Source organism: Bactrocera latifrons, unplaced genomic scaffold, assembly GCF_001853355.1.
Source record: "Bactrocera latifrons isolate USDA-ARS-PBARC rearing strain unplaced genomic scaffold, ASM185335v1 scaffold_210, whole genome shotgun sequence".
NCBI lineage: Eukaryota > Metazoa > Arthropoda > Insecta > Diptera > Tephritidae > Bactrocera > Bactrocera latifrons.
Genome location: NW_017535631.1, coordinates 432582 through 451292, shown reverse-complemented (window position 1 = coordinate 451292; position 18711 = coordinate 432582). Strand labels below are relative to the sequence as shown.

General features: G+C 39.6%; 1 protein-coding gene across 2 annotated transcripts; it reads right to left on the bottom strand.

Annotated features, from left to right (window-relative positions):
• Positions 1–43: 43 nt before the first annotated feature.
• On the bottom strand, positions 44–17638 carry LOC108968369 (homeotic protein spalt-major). 2 transcript variants are annotated; one of them, XM_018932357.1, is made up of 6 exons: positions 14396–17638; positions 12008–12303; positions 4738–5221; positions 4137–4567; positions 3407–3583; positions 44–3239 (listed from the first exon to the last, which is right to left on the bottom strand). In XM_018932357.1, the coding sequence occupies exons 1-6, from the start codon at positions 17451–17453 to the stop codon at positions 2871–2873; spliced, it is 4815 nt and encodes a 1604-aa protein (XP_018787902.1). In that variant the 5' UTR covers positions 17454–17638; the 3' UTR covers positions 44–2870. The 2 variants fall into 2 exon arrangements, with proteins under 2 accessions (XP_018787902.1, XP_018787903.1); XM_018932358.1 differs by having other exon boundaries at positions 4137–4375.
• Between the last annotated feature and the right edge of the window lie 1073 nt (positions 17639–18711).

Sequence of the window (18711 nt, the reverse complement as noted above, 5' to 3'; positions counted from 1 at the left end):
TTTATTTTAATAATTCATTTTTATTTTAAATATTTTTTTTTTTTTATTATTTCGCACTTCATTTTTTTTACATTACATACTATTTATAAATTGCATTGCACGCGTTTTTCACATTCATGATGTGTGTTTGTATGTATGTATGTATTGACTTAAATTTAACGTTTTTGCTTAGCCACAAATCGTTGCTGATAATTGCCACTTTCTWTCTTGACTACATAAATTAATTGCTAAGTACTAAAGTATTTAKTTTCTTTATAATAATCRTATATATATATATATACCTATTACATGCTAACTGTACAGTAAGTTAATGCCACTTAAATGCATACATGCGTCTCACACTAATTTTTATTAAATTATTATTTTTTAATTAGTTTCTCCTTGCCCCTTTAACCTAAAACTAATTCGCTTGCTTTAAATTCTAAGCCCTAACTTTATTTCCTTATTTTATGCCATAGCATATCTATGCTGAACTTTTTAGCCACAAATTAYCTTCAGTATTGATTTTTTGTTTAATTTTGTTTTAATTACAATATTCATAAGTTCATAATTTAGCAATGATTATTAAGCATTTTTACTTTTTTACGATATGTACTCCACAAAAACCATGTTTTCACTTTAACTACTCATAAAAATTTCATTTTACATTCACATTTTACGCTTGAGGTTAACGTGCCTTATTAATAGTTAGTTGAAAGTGGGTTGAAAAGGCTTAAGCTGGGTATTTTTGTTAAAAAAGGCATCGAAATTCGTAAGTCGTGCTGCGATAAAAAAGTTTTTGGGCCCAATCTTATGTATACAGGTATACTGTGATAAAATAAGAGAGAATACAGAACTTTTGCTTCCCATTATCTAGCTAAGGAAGTGATGTTGCTATTAGCCTAAATAACGCTGACATTGCCTTGTTAATAGGAGATTCGAGATCAGTGAAGTATTTAGACCTCGTCCAAGATAGGAAGCTGCCATAGAAGCTTAAAGACATTGATAGTCTTATACTGCTGCAGAGGAGCCATTGACAAAAGGTGGAGTCTCTCACCGAAACTAGTTCCTTTAGTTCTCTTTTCGACATCATAGTCAATCCCTTTTTATTTATGGGGTCTTTGAGTGGTGGCGAAACCTAGGTTAGGTTAATCTGGTAGACCAATAAGCCACGCATAGACCACTTTTGCTCCTTTGTGATCTCAAATGGAGTCAAGTTGCAAGGTCCAAGAGGAGTAGTCATCCATTCGGATGCCTGCGCTTCAAGAAAATTTTAACAGAATCTGCTGTCTCACTATTCATACTTACTCCAGTGTATTATACCGCGAGGATCCCAGATGTTTACAGCATAGTTAGTATTTCCACCATTTTCCTATTGTCTCTTCTATCGAGTGTCAATAGAAATTTTATGTACTTCCAATCTACCTTCTTCTGCTTCTGTCGAGATCGTCGTATAGAGAATGCATGGAKTTTYGGATGTTAGCCGTACACCATTCTTGGCAATCCAATCTTGGTCCACTATTTCATTGCCATCGATGCCTTCGAAATAGYAGAGACCTCAGCTTGAAATATACTGCAGTGGTCAGGCAACTTAAAAAGTTACCTTATGTGTAACTCTGGACAGTATATTCCCGCAGAATATTTCTATCAATTTCAACCTCAGATTGCATGACTATTACAGTGTTTTTTAAGTCGCAGTTGCTGTCAATAATATAACGGTACATTTACTGCTTCAGAGTGCAACCGTCGTGCATTCACGGCCGACTAAATAATGCCTAACCTTGTTACCAATGAAATGGAGTTCCGTTGTAAAGGATTACTACGAATGGCAAACCACAGCGGAATCCCACCTCACTGTAAAACTGATGAGCTGGCAAAGATAGATACTCCAGCTTTGATATCAATAAAATGGGAACGGGCCGGGGCTCGTGGCTTCTCTTGTGTTCTACAACTGGATAGCTCGGCTTCGCAGGTACTTGGTTGCCGCTGAACTACTATCGGTTTATGTGCTGTCGCAAGATTCTTTTGGTGCAAGAKCGATCGTAAGAGATCTAGTRAGCTTTTTGCACTTAATAAGGYCASCATCTGCCTAGTTGTGGGAATTCTAACAGACYATTTCCCGATGGGCATTTTACGGTGTGCCAGCTGCAGAAGCTGTATGAAAGCAAATGGAACACTTCAACACTTTCTTCTAGATTGACCGCATTTGCAGGATCAAATCTCGAAACACTTGGTAGCTCACTGYTTCAGATATCTCACCGAGCTAATGCGAATAGAAACTAAAAGACTGAGTAAATTTGTGTTGGCGACAAGGCGTTTTGCTGTCTTCTAAGGTCCAGTACTTGGTTTAGGCCTCAACCATTTCAAACGTAAGCCTTATATTGTCCTCAAAATGAATTTTCAGTACCACAAAATAAAAAGTTTTTCTTTCAACAAATATGCCTTTCATTTTTGCCTGCGATTAGAAGTCCATATAGAAAGATAATGACCAACGATTTTTCGATTAAAAGCTTTTAAAGAAATATTGCTTAGATGGTACCGTGGAGAAAGAAGCTTACCAAGAATGTTAATAAGTGACGAAGACATTTATTATRCAGAAAATATATTTTTTAGTTTGGTTGAACCAATATCACGGATGAAAATTAAATATATCTACTATTTTGTAAAAGATGAACCACACTTACTCGAGCATAAAATTCTTAAAGTTGTCAAAACTTCTTCTCTTGTTCTAGAGTGAAATTATCTATTTTTGGAATTTAAGGGAAAGAAATTATACTTTTGCGATTTTTGCGCCTTCACCAATTACTTTTCAACCCACAACTCTGCTARCGCTCACAAGTTAGAAAGTCTACTATTCCATCTTAACAATTTGGAGACCTAAATCTTCACATCTAATCCACTATATGTTGCACTTCGTTGTGCATCTCATCGATTTGATTACAACTACTCGTCGGCGTTGTTGACAATTCGTCATTTTGATTGTTCTCAGTTTTAATTTTTCCTAACATATGCCAAGGCGCTGTCGTATCTAAAGCTGAGCCGCGCGAAGGGCTCTCCAAATGTCTGTTGTCATCTCTTGTTGGTGTGGGGGATTTACTGTTATCGCCATGTGACTGCGTTGTCATGCCCGGGAAATTATAAGGTGGTGCCAGAAATGGTGGCAAACCTAAGAGTCCGGGTGGATATTTGCCAGCATTTGCGCCATTCGGAAAATGTGGTGGTGTTAGATTCGGAAATGCGCCAGGACTTAGATCACCAGGCTGTATGCGGGTGTTACCAGAGATATTTACATAAGTTAATGGAAAAAATTAGGTTTCAGGGATTGCTTGTGTTGAATGCATTTTAGTTACAGTCTTCCACACGTATTTCTTATCAATAATCTTTTATTTATATATTCTTAGAGATATAGTAAAACCTCGGTACTTACCTTTGGCGGTAATCCATTGAAAAATGGCGGCAAATATGGGAAAAACAGTTCTGGACGTCTTTGCATGAAATCGGTCTCACTCGGTATACTTCCAGGACGATGTAAGGGTAATTCAAGTGACATGCGTCTACCACGCCGGGATGTGGGATTCGTCCACATATGTGTGCCCATATGGACCTATTTGGAAAGGATGAAAAAAGGGGRGAAATTGGTTTCAAATATTTCGAATATGGGATTAGAGTTTCAACGTATTTTATATGRGGTTTAAAAATGAAAACGTTTCCTTAATCGTTCTACACAAATATTAGAGGGGATCTACAGATACTTTCCACGAAACMMTACTCCAAATTGGTTTTAARGAAAAAGGTTTAGGAAAATTATTCYTAARCCTCGGCCCTATAAATGTCCWAGGAACTTTAKKAACTGACGCTAATGYCAAGCCGTAGTTCACATTTCTTTCAGAGAATAATCGGCTATAATTTTCGCTGATATAAAGGCGATATTTYCTATTTAATTGAGTTCGAGGGACCTGTCTAAGCATTCAAACAACCATCCTGTCGAAGAAAACAAGCCCTCTCTTCTATGTAGCAAGCACTTTAGCCTAGCTTTTACCCACTAAGTAATATCTAACTAATTACATTCCACAGTTTTTAGGAACTGGAAACCCCAATTTCACAACTTCGAACCGAGACTTAAGAATTAAGACATTAAGCACGCCAGTTGCACTTACCTTCAAATTTCCTTTGGTTGTGAAGGCCTTCTGACACACATTGCACTGGAACGGCTTGTCCCCAGTATGCGTACGCATATGGATCTGAAGCGCCGAACTCGAACTAAAGTTTCGTCGACACACGTGACAGAAATGCTTCTGATTCGCGGCGGCGGCAGCGTCCGCACTCAAGCTCGGTGGACCGACCGACATCAGCGCCTGTTGAAAGTCCAATGGGCTCGCCGGAAAACGATGTGCATCTGCGGGCAGCAAAGATTTATGTGACAATTGTTGTTGTGGTTGTTGGTGTGGATGCGATGGCGGGTGTTGTTGATGTGGTTGTTGTTGTTGTTGTTGTTGTTGGTGGTGGTGGTGATGATAGTGGTGATGGTAATGGGCGTTGCCATAATGCAGTTGCATGGTTTGCATGGTATCATGCGGAAGTGAGGATACTAAACGCGTTAGAATCGGGAAGGAATACGAGTACAATAAAAAACAATAAATTGTGCAGATTGCCACACAGTTTAGATGTCGGCTCAACAGGAAAATCGGAACACATTAAAAGGAGGAAGGTAGTGTGTGGCATTGTGGACCTAGGACACCGGTTAATGCGAGTACTTACGCAATTGCATTTGCATCAGCGATTGTTCGGCGTTGTTGTGCGGCAAGGCCAAATGTGGATGTACAGCGAGCTCGAAGGGTGAATGTGTTGACGCAGAACCGCTTTGTTGCTCCAGTGTGCTATTGGTTGGTGAAGCTGCTGGTATGCAGCCCGTTATCATTGGTAACGTTGGCGCTGGTGGCAAAGGCGATGGTGTCGTCCTTGGTGTAGGTGAGGATCTTGAAATATTGGTCTTCAACTGTTGTGACTCACATTCGGTCTCTGTATCAGGCTCTTGTTTAATGCGCTCGTGGAGTGTAGACGCYTCGCTAGTTTCCAACTCATTAGGGCTAGCCGCTTGTGTTGTCTTAGTCAAACAATTACCGTTTTTAGCAGCTGTGTTGCTATTTTGATTATTTATAGTTGTTATACTGTTATTTGTAAGGGGTTCTTCGTCTTCTTCACTGTTGTTTTGTTTCGGGAATAGATTACTGCTCACTGAAAGCTGAAATGAAATATTTTTGTTTGAAAAAATATAAGTAAGTTTTAGATTCTTACCAATATTCTTCCGTTCTTTAAAATTCTTAAAACGGATAATATGTGGTTAGAAAAATATAAAAATGAAGTTTTGCGTTGTCAAAGAGCTTTAGGGTTTCTGACTTCAATAAGAGCTATTGATAATGTTGAATTTTTGACATGTCTCATACTTTTTTCTTTCAATTTTATGATATGGTTCAGATGGTCTAAGGTAAAGAATTCGTTTATTATAAGATACCTCAGAAATTGATTCATATATAATATAATAACTAGTAGRATAGAAGATATAAAAAACCCTTTGGTGAACTCAATTGTCTTTGGTGTGTGCAATGGACGCTTTTATTTCTATTTATTCCCCTTTAGTGTAGTTAGCGCCTATTGACAATCATTCAAATCGGTTAGAAAATGTCGGCCCAAGTCAGGGCATTGATCCYTTTGCATACCTTTAACCAAGTCAACAATGTTTAATGAGATCGGTAACCCTTTTGTTTATCTTCAGCGATATTAATAACACAGTCGGAGGCCGATGATTCTTTTGCTTACTTTTAGCATATCCAAAAAAGCCTTCGGTGATTACAATGACCCATTTCTCTATATTTAGCCAGTCTGGCAGTCTTTGTTAAGGTCAGTGACTCCTTTGTTTAGCTTTGCCAAGTTGACAACCCTAGTCAGGTCAATAACCTTTGGTGAGGTTGATSAATTTTTGTTTAAATTTATCCAAGTTAACATACTTTGATTAGATTGTTTTTAAATTTGTTTACATTTAGGCAAGACACCAATAGTCCCTGAAGTCAGTGAGAATCGATGAGGTCATTAACCCCCTTGTTGACATTTAGCCAAATCAACAACCCCTTCCAAGGTYAGTGCCTTTGGTGAATTCAATGAACATTTTTTTTGCATTTAGGCAAGTCACCACCAATACCTAAAGTCAATGAGATCGGATAAGGTGATTAACGTCTCAGTTTAAATTTAGCCAAGTTGACAACTCTTCCTGAGGTCAATAACTTTGGTGAGGTCTATGACCCCTTTGTTTACAATTAGCTAAATCAACAATACCCTTCCGAGGTCAATGACCTTTAGTGGTCTGGTACATGACTCCTTTATATTTAACTCAATCAACAACCCTTTATGTGAATAATGACCCATTTTTTTACCATTAGAAAGGTTAAAAACCTTACCGGATCGTTAATACTGCCCACAACACGAAGTACGCATATCGATTGAGAAWGAATCAAAAAAATTTGTATTAGTACTATTCTTAAAATGTGCGAAAATACTTAATTCGCGAATCGCCCGAACTTTATCCTCCAAACACGTATCCTTTTATGCTTCGTTTGTTTTTTTTTTTTTTGTTTTTGGAATTTCTCTAAAATTCCTTTCCGTCAAAGCTCTTCCAAAACTTATACAGCACCTCTTATGCGAATTTAATTTTCATGTTGCTACAATAACACATCTCCACTTAACTGTACATTTGCTACGCATYTTTCATCCATTTCGGTGTGAAAGTGTCATTTTTATTTTAAGAATTTATGAGTGCAACGCAAATAAATCACTTTCACTCGTATACCTGCCCCTGCGCCACAGCGAAGAATCAACCGTGTTGCTGTCGTTTTGTTGTTATTGTTTATGCCATTAAATTACAACTACTTAATTGTATAAGGCGACGACTCGCAAGTTATTATTACAACGCAAGATTTTGCTGCTGATTTCTATTGCTGTTGTTGTTGTAGTAATGTGGCGTCTCGACATTAACATTCACATTGTTCTCCATTTAAAATGCAAKTAAAACTTTTAATTTTGCAAGAAACTTTGCACCGTGTGTCTACATATACTTGTTCTACTCGACTCCTTGAGTTTACTTCTCTCCCCTCTTTTTTAAATTCTATTAATTTTAGCAGTATTAGTGTTGTTGCAACAAATGATCGTGAATATGTCATTTTTCATATGCAGAAATGAAGTGTCATGAAAAGTGCAACATTTTCGCTAAACGCGCCAAATTCCGGGACTACAGTTGTTCTTAGAAACGGGGGAATTTATAGGTTATTTTCGTTATGTTGTAGTTATTGTAGGAATGTTTTTAGTTTACGTCATAAAAAAAAATATGAAAAAAATTATTTACAAATCACAGTTTTGGGTCCAAAAAATCAAATTTTATTATATAATTTCTTCAAAGAATCTTAGAGAATGGATTTTTATCAATGGGTTTTTGTGAAGTTAATGAGGCCTTTGTGGACAACTTTCGAAGTCAACAATTCCTGAGATCAATGACACTTTTGTTTACCTTTAGCGAGGTTAACAACCGTTTCTGAGGTCAATCAACCTTAGATGAGTTCAATATTTAATGACTCCTTTTCTTACATTTAGTCAAATCAACAACCCCTTCCGAGGTTAATGACCCCTTTTCTATTATTAAGCCACATCAATACCCCTTAAGGTAAATGACACTTTTACGATGGAAATGACCCTTTCGTATTAGCCAAGTCACCAACCTTTCCTGCTTTCAATGAACTTTAGTCAGATCACGGTTCAATCACCCCTTTGCTTACATTTGCACGATCAGCAAACCTATACTGCGTTCAATTACCCTTTGTTTGCTTTCGGGTTGTTGGCTTTGCTAAGTCTCCTCACTACTGATTATAACACGAAGTATAAGTACATAGTAAATATAAACATTTCGATTTTATTAGTCAAATTTTTAGAATTCGCCAAAGTACTGTCATCATTTTCTTACCCACCACTAAATCTTCAAAATTAGTAACGCGYTCCAACGCTCATTATGCATTTTGATGCCTCTGTACAATTTCAAAGCAAATTATAGCCAAATTTTGAACACATAAGATATTTAAAAATTGTTTATTTTGACAATAAAATACCTCTTGGCGAGAGCAGCTAAATTCTTTGATATATATTTCCGGCGTAGTTTTCTAATATGCATCTTTAGCGGCTGGCATATGAATTTTTGTATTAAAGCTAAGTCAGTTGCGGAAATGGAAAATAGTTTATCATTTTGAGAAGGCTTCGGTATATGCCTCTCGTTTGCTAYATTTCCGAAATTGTGAAAATCAGCCGAAAAGGCCGCCGCTGAGAGACATTCAATGAAATATTTACTAGCCCTTATGAGTGCGGGAGGTTGCCTAATTGTCAACTGGTGAGCTTTTGACGACTTCGCGTTAGTTCACTAAGTGCTCGCAAAGCATTTTTGATTTCATTTTCCTGCAGGGTATGCACTTATGCGCATGTATGTATGTACATATGTAYTTACTTAKATTATATATACGAATCGTGYGAAYTTCTGCGTCCGTTCTGCCAAATACTTAGCATATTTGCAAATATAATGAWACCGTAAAATTGTTTTCTATTATATATTATTATATTATTTTTCCCTCTTTATAAGTGACTAATGGTAAGTGTTCTAATAATTATTACTTGTGGGAAAACTTTTAAGCAATTATTTATTAATCATAATTGTTGTCTCTGATGTAGAGGTGACTAATTGAGACAAAAATTTATTACTCACTCTTTTTAATAAGTCATAATCGATGTGAATAKCAGTTACAATTTATTTTGTACTACAGAGAATTCACTAGTATTTAGCAATTATTAATTAGTTAAGTAATGAAAAATCGACTTCATTCATGATTGGAGTTAATTCATTAGCAAACCATTGTATAACAGATATTAGTACGAAGCATATAGGTATTTTGACATAAAACAACAATAATTTGGCTATTTGCYATATTCCATTTTTCTTCTTCTTTATTTGCGTAGACATCGCTTACACGGTTATAGTCAAGTTTACARCAGCGCGCCAGTCGTTCATGCTTTTTATTGTTTGGCGCCAATTCCAACGGAGTTGAGGTCTTCTTTTTCCCTTCATTCCCACAGGCGGGTACTCGAATACTCTCAGAGCGGGAGTGTTTCCATCCATTCGGACGACATGAGCTAGCCAGCGGAACCGCTGTCTTTTAACTCGCTGCACTATGTCAATGTCGTGTTTTATCTCTTACAGCTCATAGTTCTATCGGCTGTGGTATTTGCCTTTGCCAATGYGCAATACCATAATTTGCTGCAGAACCTTTCCCTCGAAAACTCGTAAAGCCGATTCATCAGATTTTGTCATCGTCCATGTCTCTGTACCAAATAGCAGGACGGGGATGTTGAGTGACTTATAGAATTTGGTATTTGTTCGAAGAGATAGGACTTTACTTCTTAATTGCCTTCTCCGTCCGAAGTAGCATCCGTATGCAAAAGCTATTCAGCGTTGCATTTCGAGGTGACTTTGTTGTTGGTGGTCCGAGAGGTCCTTGGTCCYGTTCTTGACGGAGYTTTTTGTATTGCTCAACGACAGTTTACACAACCATATTCGTTTTGCGGGGATACCATATTCATACATAGTGACTACTAAAAACCCTTGCGCAGCTTCGCTCAGGATACTGMTGCAGGTAATACTTCTACTTATCCAAAATCGTCTATGGGTCCTCGCATGACAACCACCTCWTTGCATGCCCAGCTAAATGTACACATCTGACACCTCTCTCCTTATGATCCGAACCTGTCGACAGATAAGCACCTAGCCATATGCCATTTGCTACACCAATGATTTGGACCGAACCAAAGAATAAGTGATCATTATTTCTGTTCGACTCAAACAAAAGTCTTTAAAACCAGGTCCAAACGCWCTGTCCACTATCTAAACTTGTCTTTGGTCAACAGGCCCATCCCAGTGACGAACTGCTTTTGGCAAAGCCTCCAAATCGGTCAAAAAATAGGTATTATACTTCAGAACTTATTTAAAAATTAATGAGGTAATATTTGAAGGTTCACGAATACGGCAACTGGATAAGGAGCTTTGAAGTAAAACTGCATGATCCGGAAAACATGCCTAAAGATGTTATAAAGACTTAATTAACGAACTTATAATGTTACTTAAAGTAGTGTAATGTGGCCTTAGAGGAACATATGCTAGGGTCTCATCTGCATTTCTTTTCGGAATATTTAAGTGTTGTGAGTGACAAAAAAGGTGAAGAGTTCCAGCAGGACATTTCGGTTATGGATAAGACTGTCAAGCGAAATAGAGCGCATTAATGCTAGCAGATGTTTTGGGAGACTTAAAAACGACCTCCAGAGGCYAAATCTACACGAAAATTGATCGGTAGTAGTTTGACCTTAAATGCTAAGTCAGAAATAAGTCTGATTTCAGCACTAATAACAATTAATAATTTACCGCAAGCATCTTCTCTGCGTCGTTTCAAATACAGCTGAAAGCATAACTCGTCAACTACGCCCAAGAAACTGCCCTACATAGCTTTCTACTGCTAAACTGCAGCACAAACAAGTAGCTACTATGCTCAGAAAATAATAAAAAGAGTAAACATTAATAGTTGCGGCAAAGTTGTATTAATAAGAGCTTAATAGAGAAGAAAATTAAGGAAAGAAAATGAAAGTAGCTCACAGCTACAAATAGATTGCTTCAGACTAGTTAGAATAGCATAATTTGTTGTTTTTTTATACTCACATACACGCATWTCTAATATACTTACATATATATTCATTTTGTTGTCATTATTTTTATACCTTTCTATGTGAAGTATAAGCACATTTTAATTAATGGTTCGTAATGACGTTTATTAGCAACATGCAACACAAAGCTCATTTGGCAAAAAACCACAATAACACCAATAATATATTGGCATATGTATGGACGCTGACAAATAATGACGTTAGGCCGACTTGCTGTCAGCTGTCATTTGTTAATATTCACATGAATTATATGCGTAGTGGCAAAACCCAGCGTTCATTGATACCCAATGAGCAACAAATTTRTGAAAATTATTATTTCAATGAGGCGAATATGGGATTCATTTGGTTGGGCAACCATCCCATCAGGAAATTGTGATATGATATATAATAATATAATTATCGGAAAAGTTATATATATTGTTTCCAAGTAAACTGAAAAGTAGCAGTTTGAACATGGCAATAAATCTTTAACTTCATTTTGATCGGTCAATTTGTGTGGCAGCTAAAAGCCATAGTTGTCCGATCAGAACAATTTCTTTGGAGATTGTAGCATTGCCATGTACTATAATGTATACCAAATTTTGTAAAGATATCTCGACAGATAAAATAGTTTTCCATACAAGGACTTAATTTGGATCTGTCAGTTTGCATGGCAGCTATAAGCTATAGTTGTCTGATCGAAGCAATTTCTCTGCAGATTACTTCGCTATTTTAGACAATAACTCTAGCCAAATTTCTTGCAGAGACCTCTTCAAATAAAAAAGTTTTTCATACAAGCACTTGATTCCGATCGTTCAGTTTGTATGACGACTATATGCTATAGTGATCGGATCGAAACAATTTCTTTGCAAATTATAGCATTGCCGTATACAATATGTTTTGTAAAATTTCGTGAAGATATCTCGTAAAATAGAAAAGATTTTCAAACAAGGAAAAAATATGTCTTAACAGAAATATGGCCAAGTTTTATCTTAATGTCTCTATATAACAATTTAAAAAATATAAAATTTACTTGTGAAYCAAATTTATTCGAACCCTCAATTCTTGCTTGCTGGGTACACAACTTTGTATACTTACATATATACCTACAACTTAACCTTCCTATCGTCTTTTATTTAGTTCACGGTTGGTAATTAGTATGAAATATTGCGAAATTTATGAGTTACATTAGTTAGCAAAACTCACACTCGCGCTTATTCCCCCAATTTATCCGCTTTTCATATTTACCACTCACCTTCGCATTATATGCTGGCGGTGATGCTCCATCGCAATTCGCGGAACGACTTGAGTCATGCACTGCCGCGGTGGCACTTGTTGTCGCTGTATTGTTGCTCTTGKTGTCCGAATGGGTAGTCGTTGTTGTTGTAGCTGACGAATTAGTTAATGCTGTTGGTGTGGTTGTCGTCGTTGTTGTTGTTGTGCTATTAGCAACATCTTTGGTATGTTCGCTATGCGTGTGACGCTCCAATGCGGCCGAATTGGGGAAGATCTTAAAGCACACATTACACAAATGCGTCTGTGGATGTAGACCTAGTAAGGGCATACAAGAAATAGCTCAATTAAGAAGGCTTTCAGTTAAAGTAAGAGTACAATTAATTTCAGAACAATAATTTATATAGTTTTTATTAAATTCCAAGTTTGGTAATATTCAAAATTAATATCCAACTTTAACTAAAACTTTTCTGCACCAAATAATTGTATCCTRATCCACCTTATCTTGAAACCCTAACGTACGATTTATCCATACTTTTTCTAGAGCCTAAATACCAGAGTTTCGCCCTTAACCCATAAAACCTTCGAGGTTTTCTTATATGAGGCAAATTATCTATTGGGGTCCATATCTGTCTATTGGAAGATCACCAGTTCCTATCCGATCGACGCAGTTTTCCTTTTGTCTTAATTTTAAAGGTACAAGTTCGACTTTGAATGCCTAAGAACAGTATTCTAGAACTTATATCAAGAACCGCTTTTTAAGGAATCAAGAAACAGAGGAAGACTAGATTAGGATAGATTTTCTGAACGAGTACCACCTCTTCAAACCATTCAAGTCCCCGGAATCCATCTAGGCGAAATGTGTTATATTTGGAAATAATCCGAGGTCTCAGATGTAGGAAATGTCGTTCCGAAGGCCGGTAAGAGATCTTATGTGAATGCCAGGGATTTCAGAAACCACAGCTATGATGCTCACATGTAAAGAAGATTCTGGCCAATAGTAGATACTCTCCATTTCCAATTTTCCATCGTCAAGTCAAGACGCTGTGAGTGACTAATTACGTGGCGTAGCTTCGTATGCGATTGTAATTTTTGAATGAATGTTTAAGGTTTACAAGCTTCAAACAATTCCCTWCAAGCTTCGAAAATATTTCGAACTCTCAACTATAACTTTGGGGACATAGAGACTATTTTTAACAGATTTAACAAACAAAAAAAAAAAAATCGATTTTTTGAAGCCTCAAAAACAGGCTCCCCCTTAAAGCTTTACCGACAAATTCTTTCCTGAAATCTGTATCTAATTCACTACAATTAGTTTCKTCGCAAAAAGGAGCCAGTTTTGGCAACGGACCTTCGTCTTAAACAAGTACAAATTGAAATGGAAACATTCGAGATGGCAGAAAAGTTGATAAACCGAGACCTAGGCACTTATTTTTAAATAGATGTTTCCCTTATAAATATATCCCTGTGTGATGTATGAGGAACATCTGAGGCATTAATTTCCCGAGCAAAAATATTTTCAATGACCATAAATTTTATTCAACGAGAAAGAGTTGTGACATGAAATCGGCGAAATGAGAAATGGCCGTCAAAATAGACTTTGCAAAAGCGCTGAACATGCTTACAKATGTTTTTTATTTATATTTAAATTATTGCGTACGCAATAAAATGAGATCTGTTATATAAACCAAACAAGAAGAATACCAGTTTATACCAAAATAGCGCCACTAGAGCCAACAGCGCGATTGATTCATGCGTCAACGCTATCGAAATGAAACGAAATCTCCATCGGCCGCAAACAAGCGTTCGTTTTTCGCACTACACAAGCACTGGCAGTGATTTCCTGCTCGCAAAGACGCTATTTACGCGTCCATAAATTGAATTATGCCGCGCATATTGAACGCCAAACGCGCTACTTGTCACAGCGCCGAGGTCAAAGGGCACAGACGCGAAGTCTTTGTCATTTTCGCTGCAGATGTGTCACTTGACAGACCGAAAATGACAAGAAATACGAGCTAGCGCGAATCGAATGAAGTTTATTGTATTGAATTGTAGAGACAGCGTGAGGCAAACAAAGAATTGTGGGGAGGAAATAAGCAAGAATAAAAAGTTCTGTTAAACAGACGAAGAAAAATAGCTTGAGGACCGAGTTAATGCGCGTGTTAATTAAGAACACTGCTTTTCCCTGTAGCAAACAACAAAAGTTCAGTACTGCTGACACTGCTTCTACCAGCTGAAACTACTGAGCGGCAAGCGAAATGAAGATGACTTTGTAATGGAATTTTACCCTTCTTAAATTGTGCACAAAAAATGTAAAACAACTTTAACCCTTTCAAAGAACATACATATATATAATATTATATTCAACACTTTCCCATACAWTTCCGCTTCGAAGAGCGACAACACTTACCCATAAATCCCAGCGGTCCGAAAGGCAATAGCGGAAACTTGGCATGCGCGCCCAACATTTGCATCTCTTCGCGCGCCGCTGCCATCAGCAGAAAATTCGGTGACATACCCAACATGGGTAGATGATGTTCGAGCGCCTTCTGCGTCACGCCATTAGCGGGGAAACCACGTGCCGAGAGGTCCATAGCCGCTGCAGCGGCCATGGCAGCCATCGGATTGGGTAGCTCAGCAGCATCGCCACGTTCGCCGGACTCATGCATGCGTTCGTCGGCGTAATCGTCCGCTAAACGACGATCAAATGGCGTTAAGGAGCTCGTGTTTTCACGTGAGTCATCGGTGCTGTCCATGGTCATAAAATCATCGAAATCACCTTGCGACGATTCCGAACGCTGACCGGAGTAATCGGATGTCGTGGAGAAATCAAAGTTATCCGATGTGCCCATTGACTTATTCGAGTTTTGGTCCTCAATCGCGGCATCCATGTGCGCCTTCATGCGTGCATTATGTTCCGCCACCGCCTCAGCTGTGTTGGGTGTACCCGGTGGCAGTGCGCCCATTGGCAGTGAAAATGCGCCTAGCATGSCACCATTTATATTGACCCCCGGTAGGCCGACCAAAGCGCCGCTGCCGTCGTCGATCGTGTGTATGCGTATGTGTTGTTGCARTATGACGCCATTCGAGAACTTCTGATGACAGACGGGACATTTGAATTGGCTACGCATTGGCGGTTTGATTTTGTGTATGCTCATGTGTGCCTTCAGATTACCCTTGGTGGCGAAGGCACGTCCGCAAATTTTACAACGAAACGGTCGCTCGCCGGTATGTGTGCGTATGTGCATTTGCAATGAGCTGCGGCAGGACATCACTTTGTGACAGAAGATGCATTGATTCGGATCGGTCAGTTTGTTCTCGATATTATCCACTAGCTGTTGCAGCTTCGAAGTCTCCGACGTGGTATCGATCTCGATGAGATCCTCCCACGATTTGTCGATAATGCGTTCCATCTGCGCCAGCGAGTATTCGGATGAGATATGCGGCGGCTCGAGCCCACTATTGCTGGAGTTACGACTCAGCGATGAGCGTCGTAAGGCCGATGCGGATTTGTGCAGAAACTCACCACCTTCCAGCATGCGTTCGCGCTCGCGTTCGCACTTGTCGTGTGCATGTGGCTTACGCGTTTCGCTRRCGCCGSCATGTGACGYATTGGCGTGTGAGTTACGTTTCCGCGCACTACTGCTACGCTTGGACGCATGCTGATTGGTTTGTGGCGGGTTTTGACTGCTCGTGCGTTCCGGTTTCTCAAGCTTTGTCTCTGTGCTTGGTTTCAATAGYGGTGAGGTCTTTGGTGACTTTGGCGGCTCGAGAGGAGACGGGTGTTCATGCAACACAGGCGAATGGTGYGGCTTGCTTAGGTCTTGCGGCGTGTCAATAGGTGAATTTGGCGCTTCCGGCTTACTCACACGATTGCTTATTGCGATTTTTGCGTGTTCCTCATGCTTTTCTTTGCGTGCAATTTGTGGCGGATCTTCACAACTCAGCTGCTTGCTGTCATCTGCTGGCGCAGATAATCTCACTGGTGTCACAGCTGACATTAGCGGACCGCCAGCTGGTGCGCCATAAGTTGGAAACTGTTCCACAACAGCACCACCCGGTCCAGGCGCCAGCAACATGGGCGGAAATATCTGTGTGTGCCGTTGATAGTGAACCTTCAGATTGCCCTTSGTTGTAAATTTGCTGCCGCAGACGTTGCAGTGAAAAGGTCGCTCGCCAGTGTGTGAGCGCAAGTGTATCTGCAGTGCCGAGAAGGAGCCGAAGATCTTACCACAATATTTGCAGCGGTGTTTAAATATCTCACCACGACCCTGCGCATCCTTCTGCGCGTACTCATACTCGTCTTGTAGGTGTGAGGCATGCAAGCTTTGTGAGGCCGAATCGAGCACCTCCTCGGTGCGGCGTTGCAACATCTCCAAGCAGTTCATCTCATTCGGTGCAGGCGATGGATCATGATTCGTGATAATACTAGAAGCGAGCGAGGAGCTAATATCRCACATCAAGGGTTGATAATTGCTGGTGCTATGTGCAACAGCACCCAGACTAGTACTGCCTGTATTACTAGCTTCCTCAGTTCTGGCATGCTTTAACGCCGGCTCCTTCGCCTTCTTATTTGTTCTCTCTTCAGTCTTTGTGTTCTCTTCATTTAACGCAGATGGCGTCCGCGACACGCTGAACGGCTCATTGGCTTTCAAGTCGTTTTGCGCACTTGCTGCATTCAATGCCACACTTGTAGCTACAGCTTCCGCCAGCTTCTCCTCCGCTTCCGCCGGTGGCGTTTGCAAGTATTTACGCTTTGGCTCGGACTCATCTGCTAGCGGTTGCTCTTCCAGCTGCTCGGCATCCATTGTCAGATCGCCAGCGCGCTTCAGTTGACTCTGCAGATGTTGTATTAGCTGCAGTTGCATTAGATGTTGCCGTTGCACGTTCAGTATCGTCGATTGCACCATCGCCAGCTCGTTCATCGCTTCGCCGTAATTTTGTGCGCCGCTKAGCGCTGAGGCGGCAAATTGYGCCACCGCCACTTTGGTGTGTTGTAAAGCCTCCAATGCCACGTGACCGCTACCGGGCAGTCGATTGCTYGGCAGCACAGACAAATCCAACGCCTCATTGCTGTCGCCCGCCAACTCCTCCGACTCGTCCTCGCCTTCATCGCGCTCTTCCACACTGCTACGTTGCTCCGCCAGTTCTACGCTGGCCGCACGCATATTGCAATGGGGATCGACGTTCTCGTCGACGACCGCGCTGTCGGGCGTAGAATTGGCGCTCTTCAAAGGCAAACGGTTGTCCACCTTGCGTTCATCCCCAGAAGTCGCATCGTCGCCGTTCTGCTCAGTGCGTTCGTCGCTGCCCACAACAGCGCCGCCAGCGCCACCGCTACCGCCATTATTATTGCGATCGGCATCCAGTTCTTTGCTCAAGTTGCTAATGCTGCCGCTACTATTGCTACCACTCGAATTGCTGCGCAAACCGCGATAGTTGATGCGATTATGAAAAATGGAACACATGCTCTGCGACTCTCTCTCTCTTATGACTTCCCAGTAACCGGTGTAGTCCAGCGGACGGCACAAGCTTCCATTAGCAGCTTCCAAACTCTCGTAGGCCTCGCGATTTTCCAACCCTCATTGGTCGCTTATGGCTATCGGCGTCTCCAGCGGCTTAAGGTTGCCTTCCAAACGGAGTATTGTTCGTATAATTTTGAACTGAAAAGAAATAAGCACAAAAGTGCATGGAATAATTAGCGTTTCTTTACTGGGCTAAATAGATACGAGAATATTTGTCAACAACACAAATAACGTCAATAAATTTATTTAATATCTGCCGGCATTTATGCACATCAATAATATGTTTATTTTTTGAATATTTAACACAAATCATTTCTTTTTGTTCGCATTCTTGGTCTCGCGCCGGCTTGCCTGCCCTCAATCGCGATTTCCAAAATATCTCGCCGACGCCGCCTGTACACGTAAGTGAGGCATGATAATCGGTACAAATAATCGTGTACACGCAATCGTTGGCGAAATAACGGTGAACTTTATGATAAGTTTTTTTTTCATGCCATTTAAAATGAATATATGAATAGTTTGCGTATGAACGGAATAAATGAACATATTGCATATGTTTAGGCGGCCCGCAGTATAACTTTATTTATTTTTTACGCTTTTGGATTAATTTTAAGCTTCAGTATTATTTTTTGTTATTTTAAAAAATAAATGTTGCGAATTTCGTTCCATAATTGTTATGAGAGCCTGCTAGATGATTCCATCTTAGCAGCTGTAGATAATACTGGAGAGATTTTTCCTCTACAGATGCTATAACTTCTCCATTTTTTGGGTTTTTAATGGTGCCAAGCGAGAATTTGAAAAGCAACCAACCAGTAAATGACTCGATTCCGACTCATTGTAGTTTATTCGAGTTATAAAATATAGTCAAAATAAACAGAGAATTCTCTTCGAATGGTTTCTCTATTTAATTCAGGTAATATCTTAAACTTAGAAACTCGAGAATACTAGAGAGTATTTTCTTCCAGAATTCCCGGTTTTTTTTTTTTTTTTGATCATATTTCATAACCCGTATAAACTACTATGAATTGAAACCTGGTAATTTAGTGGTTACACTTGGCGCCATTAAGAACCCCAAAAATTTTGAATTTATGCTCTTATAGTCTATAGTAAATATTTCTCTCTGCTTTTCTTCGAGAAATTTACTCTTTCTATTACAAAATGCATGACCTGAGTTAATTGATTTAAAAAAATTGGTCTACAT